This window comes from Corythoichthys intestinalis, chromosome 9 (assembly GCF_030265065.1).
Source record: "Corythoichthys intestinalis isolate RoL2023-P3 chromosome 9, ASM3026506v1, whole genome shotgun sequence".
Lineage (NCBI taxonomy): Eukaryota > Metazoa > Chordata > Actinopteri > Syngnathiformes > Syngnathidae > Corythoichthys > Corythoichthys intestinalis.
This window is the reverse complement of record NC_080403.1, coordinates 21,728,420-21,743,035: the sequence shown is the minus strand read 5'-3', so window position 1 is coordinate 21,743,035 and position 14,616 is coordinate 21,728,420. Positions and strand designations below refer to the sequence as shown.

The 14,616-nt window shown below is 38.4% G+C and overlaps 1 protein-coding gene across 3 annotated transcripts in view; it reads right to left on the bottom strand.

The window, feature by feature from the left end:
- The window catches only part of LOC130922420 (TOX high mobility group box family member 2), a 255,295-nt gene that overhangs the window by 175,405 nt on the left and 65,274 nt on the right, over positions 1–14,616 (bottom strand). For all 3 annotated transcript variants that reach the window (XM_057847182.1, XM_057847181.1, XM_057847183.1), the window contains exon 2: positions 3,140–3,232. In XM_057847182.1, coding sequence (XP_057703165.1) covers positions 3,140–3,181 — 42 coding nt within the window. In that variant the 5' untranslated portion in view covers positions 3,182–3,232. The remainder of the gene's footprint in view (positions 1–3,139; positions 3,233–14,616) is intronic.

Here is a 14,616-nt window from a genome sequence, read left to right as displayed (position 1 = left end):
ATGGTAGGCGTGGCTAACTGGCAGATTAAAAAGCTAATTTCTCGTCATCTGTGCTTTGCTAAATTGTTGTATATAGTCGAATCGTCTCAAAATATGATTCTAATTCACATAATAATGCCATTTAAGACTTTTTTTCTCGTGTCGTATGCTTTTTAACCCTTAAAGTTTTAGTACCCCTTGGTTCCCCCTTAAATCTCAAAATAACTACCCAAAAAATTGTATTACACGTCACTGTACTGTCCTCACCAAGATGTTGGAGCTATTTCCTAGCTAGACAGCGAGCTAAGCGCCGAAATGACGAGGTCAAGCATCCGTGTGGTTTGCTGATTTTATTTAGCTGCTCATGACATCAACACTTGTACAAACTAAAATAAAAACGAAATTAAATCAGTTTCATCTTCAAAAACAGCAATTCAAATTTGCGTTTATAACTAGCTGCTGATAAAGCAATAACAATCTACTCAAACGATTAGCATGGATCTGTTAGCGTCCGAACATCATCCAAAACAATCAAATAAACTCGTACTAAGTATTCGACCACAATTGAAAAATCAACCTAAACAGCACAAAAGGTGTTACTGGATATACAGGTGTTGCTTCTGTGGATGCTTCACAAGCACAATTGTGTGCGCAGGCTTCCAGATGTCATCTTTGCTCTCTCTTTCACTTGGCTGCGTGACTCGCTTCTTCATGTGTTCGCATGCGCTCTTCCTTGTGTGTGTACTCTTCTTTGTGGGCGCAAAGACATTCTTCTTCGTGTGAATATGCGCTCTTACTCGCGTGCGGAAATACCACCTGCTCTACGCTTCTTGTGTCAAAATAAAAGCATGCATCACAAACCAAACGTCAACATTATAAAAAAAAAATTATTTAGTTTTTTTTTAAATGAGACTTCGGTGTCGTAAAGTCAAAATCACGTAAGTCGGGTACGTCGTAACCTGGGGACTACCTGTACATCATAACTAGATTTTTTAGTAGTGTTGCACCAGAGGTTGCGCTAGACATTTACGTTGTCTGTCATTTTGACTGACAGGGTCATAAAAATCCGGTCATAGTCTATTTTTACCCGTCACTTAAATTTTTAAAATGATAATGATGACATATTCAATAGTATTTAGTTTTCATTCATTTTTAATTAATATTGTAACGCTTGCTTGGCGGCGAAAAATTAGACACGGAAGTCGTGGTATTTTTCTCCCTTTTTACTCTGCTTACCGCCATCAACTCCGCCCCCAAAGAAAAAGAGGCAACGATATAGACCCCAATCACCAACGTCACACAATGATCTTAATTGTGGTTGTCAGCCCAAAATCTTCTAAATATATATTAAATGCATCTTACCAGATATAAAATGACTACTACATAGTCTGTGGTGATCGTTTGGTGCCCAGATTTCTTGTCGAATTACAGCAGTCCATCTCGCTCTCATCTTCGGGTCTCTCAGAATACCGTAGAACTTCCAAGTCTCTCCGTCTATCTTCTCTGTTACAGCAACCAACCGCCACACACGCCTTCACCATTTTGATTATTAATATTAACGAGCAGAAAAACACACCGTAATAGGAGGCATGTACATAGCGGTAATGTGTAAACATGACGAGCTGACACACAATATGGCGGCTCCGGTCAGGGGGGCGGAGTTGTGACGTCATGTGATTGGGGTCTATACACAGGCGGCTAAGAGTGTGACAATATCTCGATACAGCGATATATCGTGATATTTTGCAACCCGATCGGTTATCGATATGCTCCCGCCAAGTATCGATACTTTTATTTAACATATTGGCCATACAATGGAGTATGGATGCTGTAAACTGCTCACTGTTTGTTGAGCAATTCCTTGGCGGTCCACTAGGGGGCGCTCGCGAGTGGCGGTGAGGGTAAAGTGCCCACAAGTCGTCTAGAGAAGAAGACAGGAAGCTCCAAGTGGGTTGAAAAAATAAAGCTCCGTGGGAACGGTGGAGGAAAAAATGAAAAAATATTGCTACAAATCACACATGGGGACACACTTTAGATTTTACACCAACAAGAAAGGAAGTAAGGTGAACAAGGACTTTGCTGTATGCAAGAATTGTCTACGAAAAATAAGTTTCACTGGCAGCTGGTGACGTAGTGGACACCGGAGTTGGTGAGCTTCGCTTTCATCACTTGAGGTAAGAAATTTTTGCAATGTAATTCACTTTTTAATTTACATGTATTATTTTGATGACATTTGGTGTTGAATGATATAAAATAAACCAGGACCCTAAACTGGATGAAAATGAATATCGAACAAGCCCACATGAATTTACCGATTTATTTGACATTATTTGAGAACCACTTTCCATCTAATTTACTACACAAACTGTTATTACTGTCATTTTGATACAATAAGCTATAAAAATGGTTTGAATAGGTTCCAAGATATATAAAGTGATGTGCATGACAGAAGAGCCAAAGACGTCATGCATTAAGAGAGACAATAGCTAATTAATATGCTAACTCGCCACCCTGTGGTCTGGGGTGTGAATTGCAACCTGTCAAAATGACGGACGGACTTCAGTTTTTTCCGTCACTGTTTTAAAAAACCGGTCAACGACAGAAAATATCCGGTTAACGCGACCCCTGTGTTGCACCAATACTGATATCAGTACCGATGCAGCACTAAAATGAATTCATCAGTTCATTGGGAAGTACTACGAAATAACGTGCCAGTGCTGTGCAATATGTACTTTTCGAGATCCAGTTTTCAACCGCTGCTTGCCCTTCCCATGAAGACCATCGGCAAAGTGAATAATGGAGCACTTGTCGCCGTTCCCAAGATGAAAATAGACTTCCAACCGTGTTGCATATTTTTTCAAAAAACCAAGTACCCGTACAGCATCGGCCAATACCAGACAGCCATCTGTCAGAGTCTGTATTTGGAGCCGAAAAATGGTATCAGTGCAGCATTACTCTCTAGTGTTATTTTCCCTAGATTTATGTCTAAATTGCCACTCGTGTGGCACGTCAGGAAGAAAAAAATCGCAGAACTAGAACTCATTTTTGGTCCGTGTTAAGACTCAAGAGCACAGTTACACGGATAGACTGTGCTGCACATATACATTGTGTCTAAACTCATACTATAATGACAAAATGCAGTATTTTCAGCCAAACCTACTCCAGGAGATGGCAGTCTCTTGCCGTCAGGGTTGGAGCGCATGGGCAGAGAACTGTAGAGCCTCACACCTCGATCTGCACCAACGTATCTGCTCTGAAAGACAAAGAATACAAATAAAAACCTTTTAGTATCCCATTTTTCATCAACCAAGAATTATTCCACAACAATTGCTAGTCTCTAATTCGAAGTTAGGAATTGATGCCAACTTATGAGTAGATAGTAGACCAATACTATTTGGCTCACATAACCTAGCTAAAAATAAAGTATTGGAAACTCTTGCTGTGCGCTTTTTTGGGAACTGTGCAGAATATTATTAAAACTGCAGGGTACTTGTGCTCTTTCTGTAGTTTTAAAGCGGATGCAGAGGACAGGGTTAGATGGAGCCAACTGATTTGCTGTGGCGACACCTGAAGGGAAAAACCGAAATGTAAAGAATAATACTAGTGGTATGTTAAAATCTGACGTAGGAGCTTCTGTGGTTAGCACTTAGGAGGTGAGGTCTGATCAGCAAAAACAGTAAGCAAAGGAAAAATAAATAAGAATATAAATAAGAATATAAATTTTTATTCAATGTATTATTTATTGCTATTGTGTTATATCTCATAGCAATAAATAATACATTAAACAAAAATCTGAATAAAATTTCAAATAAAAACTAAAAAGTTTATCTGACAAAATAAAACGTTAAAACAACATTAAAACTGTCATCTGTAAGCTGAAAAGAGTATTTAAATAAAAACACAATACAGTGGTACCTCTACATACGATCGCTTCGACACACGAACTTTTCGACATCCGACGTAAAATTTGACTCGCCATTTGTTTCTACATCCGACGACATGCTCGAAATACGACGACAATGGCAGCACCGCAGACGAATGCACGGCGGATTTTCTTGTGTGACAAATCAACACTGGTTTCAGAAAAGGTTGGTACAGGTGGTGAAACAAGGAAAAATTTGACGCTTACCTTCTAAATGAAGATGCAAATGACAGAAAAATATGAGCGTAGGGTGGGCATCCGTGAAATGGCTCAACAATACATCTCCACGGTCCTCCTCCGACCATCGTTCGCCAGTCTTTATAAGTTAAGCTGACAATTCTTATTGTGGTAACATCTCCAGAGAAATCGCCAACTTCGCCAAGTTTTTATCATTTCTTTCACAACTTATTCAAAACAAAAACACCTTCTGTCTGCCGCAATTGACGGTGTTCTCAAGAAAACATTCAAAGTGAAAGTGAAACTCAAGCTCACCGGTCTGTCTCTGGCACGTCAGCCCCGCGGTGCGTTCAGGGTCAGCAAAAAACATCCGCCACATTAGAACCCGATTCGTTACATTAATACAGGAATTATTATTATTATTATTATTATTCCGATTTTGATTTATAATTTATTTGTTTTGCTATGGGTAATTGCCATTTGTAATAGTACCAGCAGTATTTTTTAAGGATTTAGTGAAGGTTTTTGGGCTGTGGAACGAATTAATCGAATTATAATGTATTCCTATGGGAAAATCCTGCTCGACATACGACCATTTCGACTTACAAACAAGGTCCTGGAACGGATTAACTTCGTATGTAGAGGTACCACTGTATTCTAAAAGTTGAAAATAATGAAATAATATGGATGGATGAAAAAAATATATAGAATATGTACAAAAAATATACAATATGTACAAAATAACACAATAATTCAAATAAAAATCAAATCAAGTTAAATACAAAGTCCAGCTCCCCAACTTACCCATCTATTACACTGCTGGCCAAAAGTATTGGCACCCCTGCAATTCTTGTCAGATAATGCTCAATTTCTCCCAGAAAATGATTGCAATTACAAATGCTTTGGTGGTATTATCTTCATTTATTTTGCTTGCAATGAAAAACCACAAAAGAGAATGGGAAAAAAACTAATCATTATCATTTTACACAAAACTCCAAAAATGGGCCGGACAAAAGTATTGGCACCCTTTGAAAAATCATGTGATGTTTCTCTAATTTGTGTAATTAACAGCACCTGTTACTTACCTGTGGCACATAACAGGTGGTGGCAATAACTAAATCACACTTGCAACCAAGTAAAATGGATTAAAGTTGACTCAACCTCTGTCCTGTGTCCTTGTGTATATCACATTGAGCATAGAGAAAAGAAAGAAGACCAAAAAAACTGACTAAGGACTTGAGAAGCAAAATTGTGAGGAACCATGGGCAATCTCAAGACTCAAGGGATTCTATGGTAGGATACCCAGGACACCCCATTTCTGACCCAGAGACATAAAAAGTCAGGCTGGAGTTTGCCAAAACTTTCCTGAGAAAGCCAAAAATATTTTGGAAGAATGGTCTCTGATCAGATGAGACAAAAGTAGAGCTTTTTGGGACAAGGCATCAACATAGTGTTTACAGGGAAAAAAACGAGGCCTTCAAAGAAAAGAACAAGATTCACATTCCCTGATGTTTTGGGGTTGCTTTGCTGCCTCTGGCACTGAACTGCTTGACCGTATGCTTGGCATTATGAAGTCTGAAGACTATCAACAAATTTTGCAGCATAATGTAGGGCCCAGTGTGAGAAAGCTGGGTCTCCCTCAGAGGTCATGAGTCTTCCAGCAGGATAATGACCCCAAAACACTTCAAAAAGCACGAGAAAATTGTTTGAGAGAAAGCACTGAGAAAGCCAATTTTTGGATTTTTGTGTAAACTGATGATTCTTTTTTTTTTCCATTCTCTTTTGTTTTTTCATTGCAATCAAAATAAATGAAGGTATTACTTCCAAAGCATTTGTAATTTCAATCATTTTCTGGGGGAAATTGAGCATTATCTGACAGAATTGCAGGGGTGCCAATACTTTTGGCCGGCAGTCTAACTGCTAGTCTGCACAGGTTATTCGGTCACTGATGCTTATCCCAGAAAGGCAAACGGCACATTGGGCTGTCTGCCAGTCAATCACAGGGTCCATAAAGAAACACAACTCCATATACGTTCACACTGTCTCTGAGTGAGGAGCGACACCCATGCCGCCTACACGACACACAAGGTAACTAAGCTACCATTCTGACTGACTGTAAACGCAATTGCATACATTCTTTTCAAATTAGCTGCATCTGGCTTATTTTTGATTAATGTAATCATTGACCTATTATATGGGAAGTGAAGTTTCACTTTTACTTACACCACCACAAAAAACTACAGTATGTTTAATACAAAAAGACATGACTTGCAATCACACCTGCATTCATACTACTTTTCAGTGAGGATTGTTCCAAGCACGAGCATAAGCAGTTTCATTTACTGTGTATATAATATGTGCTATAAACAGATTGTGTTTATGGGTCTGCTGTGAATACACAGTGATTACCATGCAATTACCGTGCAGCAAAACCCACAAGCGATGTATGCCCAAGCTTTTTTTTTTTTCCCATACCATGCATGGAAGATAATGGGCCAGGGAATAAAAGCAAAAGCATGCAATCCAACCTATTAACAGTGATGGAATAATGTGCATATTAAAAGGTTGTTGAGCTAAAGAAGCTGAGCCATCACATACTACATATGAAGTGGAGTTTCTATAATGGATGGTTATAGATTTCTATGTGATGAAATTTGATCATATCCCTTCAATTTATCAAACTTTCCTACAAAATTCTGGTTACAGGTTAACTTAATTGTACACAAATCATTTTCTTAAGCTTAGAGTAACCAACGTTACACTTTTACTATTCCATCAATTGCACTGTAAAGCCGCGAGGCACAGCTGCAGGGATATAGTTACCTGTAACGTTAGCCATTTCACGTTATAGTTCGCGGCCTGCAGATGTGGCGCACTTAATGCAACACATATGTTTTCTTTAGGCAACATTCTTCCCAGCGTAGCTAAAAAAAAAAAAAAAAAAAAAAAACTTGCACACATCACACCACACTGATGAGAGGAATGTGCTGCCCCAGACGGAGGGAAATCCCATCACTCAGCTATTGTATACATATAGTGTGTACATTATGGAGTCAGGTCTGTATGTACAGTACGCACTCAGCAATGCATGACCGATGACATTACTACTAGGGTTGAAAACATTGCTGATATTTAGGAAAATAAATCACATTCCATTGGAAATTCCATTACAGATTGAAGAGAAGCCCAGCGGTGGCCCACCATATTTTGGGAATAAATAAATAAATACAAGTGTTAAATTGCTAGATTTGCAGCTAGGTTTATGCACACCTAGCTTGGCTAAAAAGAACATGCAAGAAGTCGATGTAGCTTTTGTGGAGGTTGGTACCTGCTCCTCCCAGCTGCTGTGATAGCAGCCTTCTTTATTCAGGGACAAACTATAGGATGGAAGGGGTCAGGAAAGCAACATAGAAAATTGAGTAGACTATAAAGGAGTAGTGGCAGTGTTCAGGTCTCTCTCTCTCTCTAATGGTAATGATAATGGTCTCTAAAGGGTTTACTTGGGGTGGGGGGAGAGGTATACAGTTAGGTATGTAAGGAAGGCACTTTTTAAATTTTTGAAAGACTTTTAAGTCCATGTAAAGATTGTAAGGGTGGAGGCATGGGTGCTGCACATTCTTGTATTTTACATGGCGGTATGCACCTGAACGTTGCTTGCAATCCACCATTGACCATAAGAAGAATTTTAACGTGCCGCGATGCCCTAAGGTAATTTATGTGTTAAATCCAGACATATAAACACATGATTATTCAAACCGCATGCCAGACCAATTTATATGTCCGAATCTCGGACTGAGGAAAAGACGTAGCGCAGTCACAAGAACAGCCAGTTACAACTGGGCTCCCGTACTCGCGTGCGCGTTAAAATTATTCTTTTTATTAATGGCGGATTGCAAGCAACTTTCAGATGCATACCCCACCTAATGGACAAAAATGTGCAGCACCAATGCCTCCACACTTACAATCTTTACGTAGACTTAATGACTTTCAAGAATTTAAAAAGTGATTTCCTTACATACATACTAGAGGTGGGAATCTTTGGGCTCCTAACGATTCGATTACGATTCAGAGGCAACGATTCGATTATAAATCGATTATTGATGACACCCACAAACCCCCGAAGCTAGTAGCTGCTTTCAATGTTTCATACATTAGTTACAAAAATTGTACAAAAAGCCTCTCAGGCTTAAATAAACGACTATTTCAGTATCAAGTTAACAGTTCAAAACAGTCAATAAAATACTGCAGTCCCCATTCTCTATCAGGAGCTTTAAACTATATTCAATTAATTTAATGTTGTGAATCAACCATTAAAGTTGTTATAATTTCTCCCGTTATTCAATAAGTTCCCTTCTGTCTACTTTAGACACGTGAAAGTTTTAAAACTGTTTTAAAGATAGATTCGAGTCAAGATTCTGCCGATTCAGGAGTATTTTAGATAAAAAAGTTAATTAGGTTCACTACAACAGAGCGTTCTAGAGAAGTCTCCTGCTTTAAGATGGCGGCTGTTTACTAACGCCGGCAAGTCTGTTATTTCGCATCTAGTTCTATATACATATGATATTTATTACCTACCGTAGCATGATGTGGACGTAGTTTCTAGCGGCTGACGGCAGCAGTCAGGTATTATTGTTTTTTTATCTAGCGGCATGAGTTAAGCCAGAGCCATGAGTTGAGCAATGTCATTACCCGGGTAATGGCAAGCATGATGTTTACTGTCGGGACGCAATGAGGAACAGACCGCATTGCACCGCGACCGGGCTGACTGTGTATTAATTCAGCTTTACTTGACATATTTCAATAATCGGAATTTGGATGTTTGTGAATCGTTCTCGAATCTTGCACGGCCGAATCGCGAATAATCTAAGAATCGGAAATTTCGCACACCTCTAATACATAGTGTAACTGTCTACCTCTCTACTCACCCCAAGTAAACCCCTCAGAGACCATTATCACCCCAAAAAAAGAAAAAATTATGTATTTTTATCGTTTAATCATCATTCTGATAAGAGGGCAGAAGTTATGCTTTTGTGGCAAGCCACTACGGCGTGAATAAATTGAGCTGGGAAATTTAGCAATCGTGTTGATAGTGTTATATTCTTGTACTGTACGTAAAGTACTGCAATTACTGTAAATAGATTTCAATGCTGTACTGTAGAGTATACGTAAAGTATACACTGGGTGTAAATACATGTAAACAAATACTGATAAGATCATTTATGATGGTCATTTTATTTTTTTAGTTTTTGGTATAGGGGCGATCCTTTTTTGCGGTTTTTCACTTCTCACGGGGGTTCTGGTCCCCAATAACTGCAAAAAGTGAGGGATCAATGTATTTCATTTCAACATATATAAGCTTTAGTTATTGTTTTGTACTTACTTGTACTGTAGTGACTGTTTCATATCTACTTTTTCACTTCATGAAAGGATTGCTTTCAGTGTTTTATATGAATGCCTATTAATTATTTTCATAAATATATAAATGTATATTGCTCTTATTATTTATTTATTATTATCATTTTATATGTTTATAGTTCATAAATTATATATATATATCTATTTGTATTACCTAATAAATTATGTTATAAATTGCATATTTTTCAGCGTTTTTTAATAGTAAAAACCATTTGAGAGCGTTTTTTTCCCCCCAAATTTTAATAAGCACTCACATAGTGTTGATTAATTTGTGATACTTTGATGAAAAATGTGATAATATTAATAATTACAAATTGGATTTGTACAGCATTGTGTACTCAGAATATATAGAAATTTAGTGGACATAGTGATACAGTATATTTATATAATAGCTAGTCATGTACACATAGAACTTTTATTTATAACGTGATGTTTAGTTTTACATTGTCTATGAATATTTAAAATCCATTCTTATCTTCATAAATTAGCTGACCAATCCTTTTCCTCATTGTGAACTTGAGTCACATCTAAACATGTAAAATGTATGTACGTACAAATTACATATACACTATGTATATACAAGAATCAATTAAATCATACAATCTAAAAATATCCTACTACAATGTCAAGAGTTGTCAGTACATAAATACAACTAGATGTTAGGATGTCACATGAGAAAATATATGGCAAACAGAGACTGTCATGGAGTTGCTGTAGAATAGATTGAGGCTTAAAGTTTCCCATCATACATCACATCAAAAACACATATTGGACGGCGGTGGTCATTGTGTTACAGTCTATCAACAGGAAAAGTCAACCAAACAATAAAACCTGTTGTCCCTGATCCTTCTATTTTATTTTATTTTTTTATTTTTTTTATTTATTTTTTTTTTGTTGCAGCTCAGGGTAAATATGCAAAATATCTGCCACCTCCAAGAATGGAGCAGAACAGCATGATTTTCCAAACAAATAGACACATTTAGGACCTGGTGAACGTTGATTCTCAATTGAATGACTTTCAACTTACTGCTTGAGTCTCGCCCACACATTTTAAAGAAAAGATAGACTTTTCATTTTCACTCATCTTTGGCGTTGAAACCCGCTCATCTCTTTTTCACAAGGCGGTTTGCCGACAATAAAACAACATAAAGTTATGACAATGCAACAAGCGCTCAGCCCGGCCAAACAAAACCTCGGCCACTGGCTGGCTGACTGGTGGTGCGCATTGACAACAGATGGCTGCCATGAGATTTAGATGTTTCTTCTTTAAAACTACCTGAAGCATCTGGAGAGAATGAATCTTGGAGAAAATGACTTGAATAGGAAATCCTGTGACTGTAAGGTTATCTCATTTCCTTGAACACATCGCACACCATCTGCATGGCGTCATACAGCTCTTTAACGTGACTGAAAGTGATGATGGAGGAGGAATGACAATTCTGGATGCATTTGTGTAGAAAAATACCAACAAATAAAATGCCATTCGGAACATTTGGAGCACCATTGTATCTTTTAAGGTTATTGTAGACCAAACTTTAGCATATAGTTCTATCTATTCTCCCAATTAAAAGCCAGTGTTGTATACATTTTTTATTTTTATTGACTGATTTTGATAACAATTTTCATTAATGGTGATTTAACATTAGCCTGACTTTACAAGCGAAAGGATACTGATCGTTCAAATTGCATTTATGAAAGAACATAAAATAATAGGGGTGTAACAGTACACAAAAATCTCGGTTCGGTATGTACCTCAGTTTTGATAGGAATAGGAACATTAGCCTATACAAAGCTAGAATTCTGCTCAAAAAGTAGCGGGTATTTAAAGATAATCCAACAACAATTTGCCTTTCAGAACCCGCGTATTGGTCAGCTTTCTTTCTGAAAGAAAGAAGAAAAAAGAAGTCCTGTGCTAAAGAGAAAAGCAATCCCAAAGACAAAGATTTTAACATATATTTTACAAATGAAATGCATCAATGAAACATTTTTTTTTCTTATGAACGGTTTTCAAAAGCTTTATTGGTGGATTTTTTCTCAAGTTAATGCGCCACACAGAAATTAATAAATTTAGTTGTGTAAGCAGGATGAGTGTATTATTCCTATTATTTAATTGCAGGTGTTTTAGCTCATTTCAATTTATTTTATTTAAATGGGCTATTATTTATTTTATTATGTGTTTATATTTTACAAATGTGATGTAGTATTCATTTGTATTGTATATCTTATGCTGTATAACTTTAGTTCCTATGTGAATATTAGTTCCTACTTGTTTTGTTGTGGTAGGAGGGTTTTGTATTGAACACAGTGGGAAGTGATTAGTTAGTTATTATTATAGCAGAGAAGACAGCAGTAAATCAACAAAGACAAGTCAACAGTGCCCCGATCTACCACTCAAGAGATCTGATGGACTAAAGAGTAGGTTACGATTGCATATTAGTTTGAAAATCAACCGGATCCACCGCATTTTTACAAAAGTGACTTCCGGCCTGATCCTAGCTACCGGTAGTCAGGGGTTCTGATACCGAACTTCCTGCTTCCAAAATGGCGAGAGGGGCAAAAATCCCGCGGATGGGGGGGAGTGCTACGTCATACACTCGAGCCTAATAGACGCAGGAGGGCCGCGTCTCGCGTCAAATAATAAACTATGCCGTTCTTTTCGCGTGCGTCGCGTTGAGCTGCTTCTGGTTCGCATCTAACACGCCACTGCACTGCAACTGGTGTGCATTGGCTGATTGACTCTCAAGCCCGCGTTTCACTGCGTTCTCGCGGGGGCCACGTTGTCGCGGCGTTGACGTTTCTGGGTTATACTGTCCTACCGTGTTGGTCCTTATTATAGTAGAGAAGACGGAGTAAATATAATCTACACTAAGAAACTGTAACCCGATCGACTCACAGCCTCGAAAAGTAAGGGTTATATTACGTCAGAAACTCGTTCGGTACGCGTCCGTTCCAAACCGAGCACCACGTACCAAAACGGTTCAATACTATTACATGTACCGTTACACCCTTATAACATAGTGAAGCAGAAAGCAAGACGACAGCTTGATTAAGGTGAGATAAGCAGGAGGAAACGTATTGGAGGATGAAGAGTTGATTTCCTGACAACACACTTGATTTGGTTTCACACAGCATTGTTCCGCTGCTTTGAATTCAAGAATCCAGTCAAGAGATTCATTTTTATCTAATCTTATCTGAATCCTACTGGCTCTGTGTGTTTACTTTCCAGAGCATTTTACACCTACTTGCTCTTATACAGTAGATGCAGTGGTCACACAAACCACAAAAAAATATTTTTAAACTATATTTTTTAAAGCTACTGAAAAGTATCCTTTTTTTCCCACAGATGTATGTGATTGTTTGCATTACTGTTGCCACTCTTGGAGCAATGGAAGAAAAATGTAGTTCATTTACACTTCAGTGTCAACCAATTTGCTGTAATCGAAGTGACAATGACATATCAACTTTTTACATCAGTCTGACAAGAATAAAAAAAAAAAATAGAATTGAAAAGTATAATAATCGCAATTGTCATTGCAGAAACGTTACAACAATAAGTACTAGTACAACGAAAAAGTATGCAGGTGTCCAAAAAGTGACAACAATTAAGAAAAATCTGTCGAAGAAATCCTCTGATCTCCAAAATTTCACAGATGATTTCTGTTTGTCAGAGCAAGAGCAGAGCAATTGGAAGGTAGCCGAAATAACTATTTCCTCAAGGATCACTTCTGTCTTTCTTCCAACCATTTACATCTTTCTCTTTTCTCACGTTTCTCCCCATCTCGAGTGCGTCACCCTAATTAGAATCACCCTCCTGTCCCACGGACAACTGAAATTGAATTGCCCATCATTTGCATAATGATACCTCAACGGGCCGACAGATGAAATGTAGCAATCACTTAAGAGAGTGACCAAAGGCTGGGTAGGCGTTGAGTGGTGGTTGGTGCGGATATGAGACAGGCACAAAATGGTGAGAAGGTGAGCATTAAATGGCATCACACAATGAGTCATTCCGACTCTTTCGTTGCCAACCCTTTTAGTTTAAATGGAATGGGTACCCATTGCCTTTGATGGAAGTGAATGAGTTAAATTGTTTAAAAATTTCACAAACTGTCTGCTCTTTAATCCCTCAATTCCTCTCATCGTCTTCTATTGTTTGTGACTATTTTTGGTGTCTGGATTTGGTGTTAAGCAACCTCAGTGCGTTGGTTGACAGTGAACATTTTGTCAGTTCCAAGACTTCCTGTGAACCCGATGACTCACTTTGCAATTGAAACTTATCTTGCGTTTCTCTTCAATTAGGGCTGAATAGTGCTTCAAGTCATCCTCATTCAGACCGCAAAGTGTGGCAAGGCAGCAGCAGTTTATGCGGTTTGACTGATAAGCAGTGAGGAGAATCTGTTCATGGTTATGACTAGTGCTGCCTAGTGTCTAAGAGTGTAACAGTACATATATTTGTATTGAACCGTTTCGGTACGGGGTGCTCAGCTCGGAACAGAGGCGTACCGAACGAGTTTCTGACGTAATGTAACCCTTACTTTTCGAGGCTGTGAGTCGATCGGGTTACAGTTTCTTTGTGTTGATTATATTTACTCCGTCTTCTCTACTATAATGAGGACCAACACAGTAGGGCATTATATAACCCAGAAACGTCAACGGCGCGACAATATGGCCGCCGCGAGAACGTAGTGAAACGCGGGCGTTAAAATCAATCAGCCAATGCACACCAGTCGCAGTGCGGCCGCGTGTTAGACGCGTCCAAGAAGCGGCTCAACGCGACGCATGCGAAAAGAACGGTAGAGTTTATTATTTGATGGGAGACAAGGCCCTCCTGTGGCAATACTACTAGCTAGGATCGGGCAGACCGGAAGTCACTCGTGTAAAAATACGGTGGATCCGGTCGATTTTCAAACTAATATGCAATCTTAACCTGCTTTTTGAGTCTATCAGATGTCTTGAGTGGCAGATCGGGGCACAGTTGACTTGTCTTTGTTGATTTACTGCTGTCTTCTCTGCTGTAATAATAACCAACTCATCACTTCCCACTGTGTTCAATACAAAACCCTCCTACCACAAAAAAAAAAAAAGTAGGAACAAATATTCACATAGGAACTAAAGTTATACAA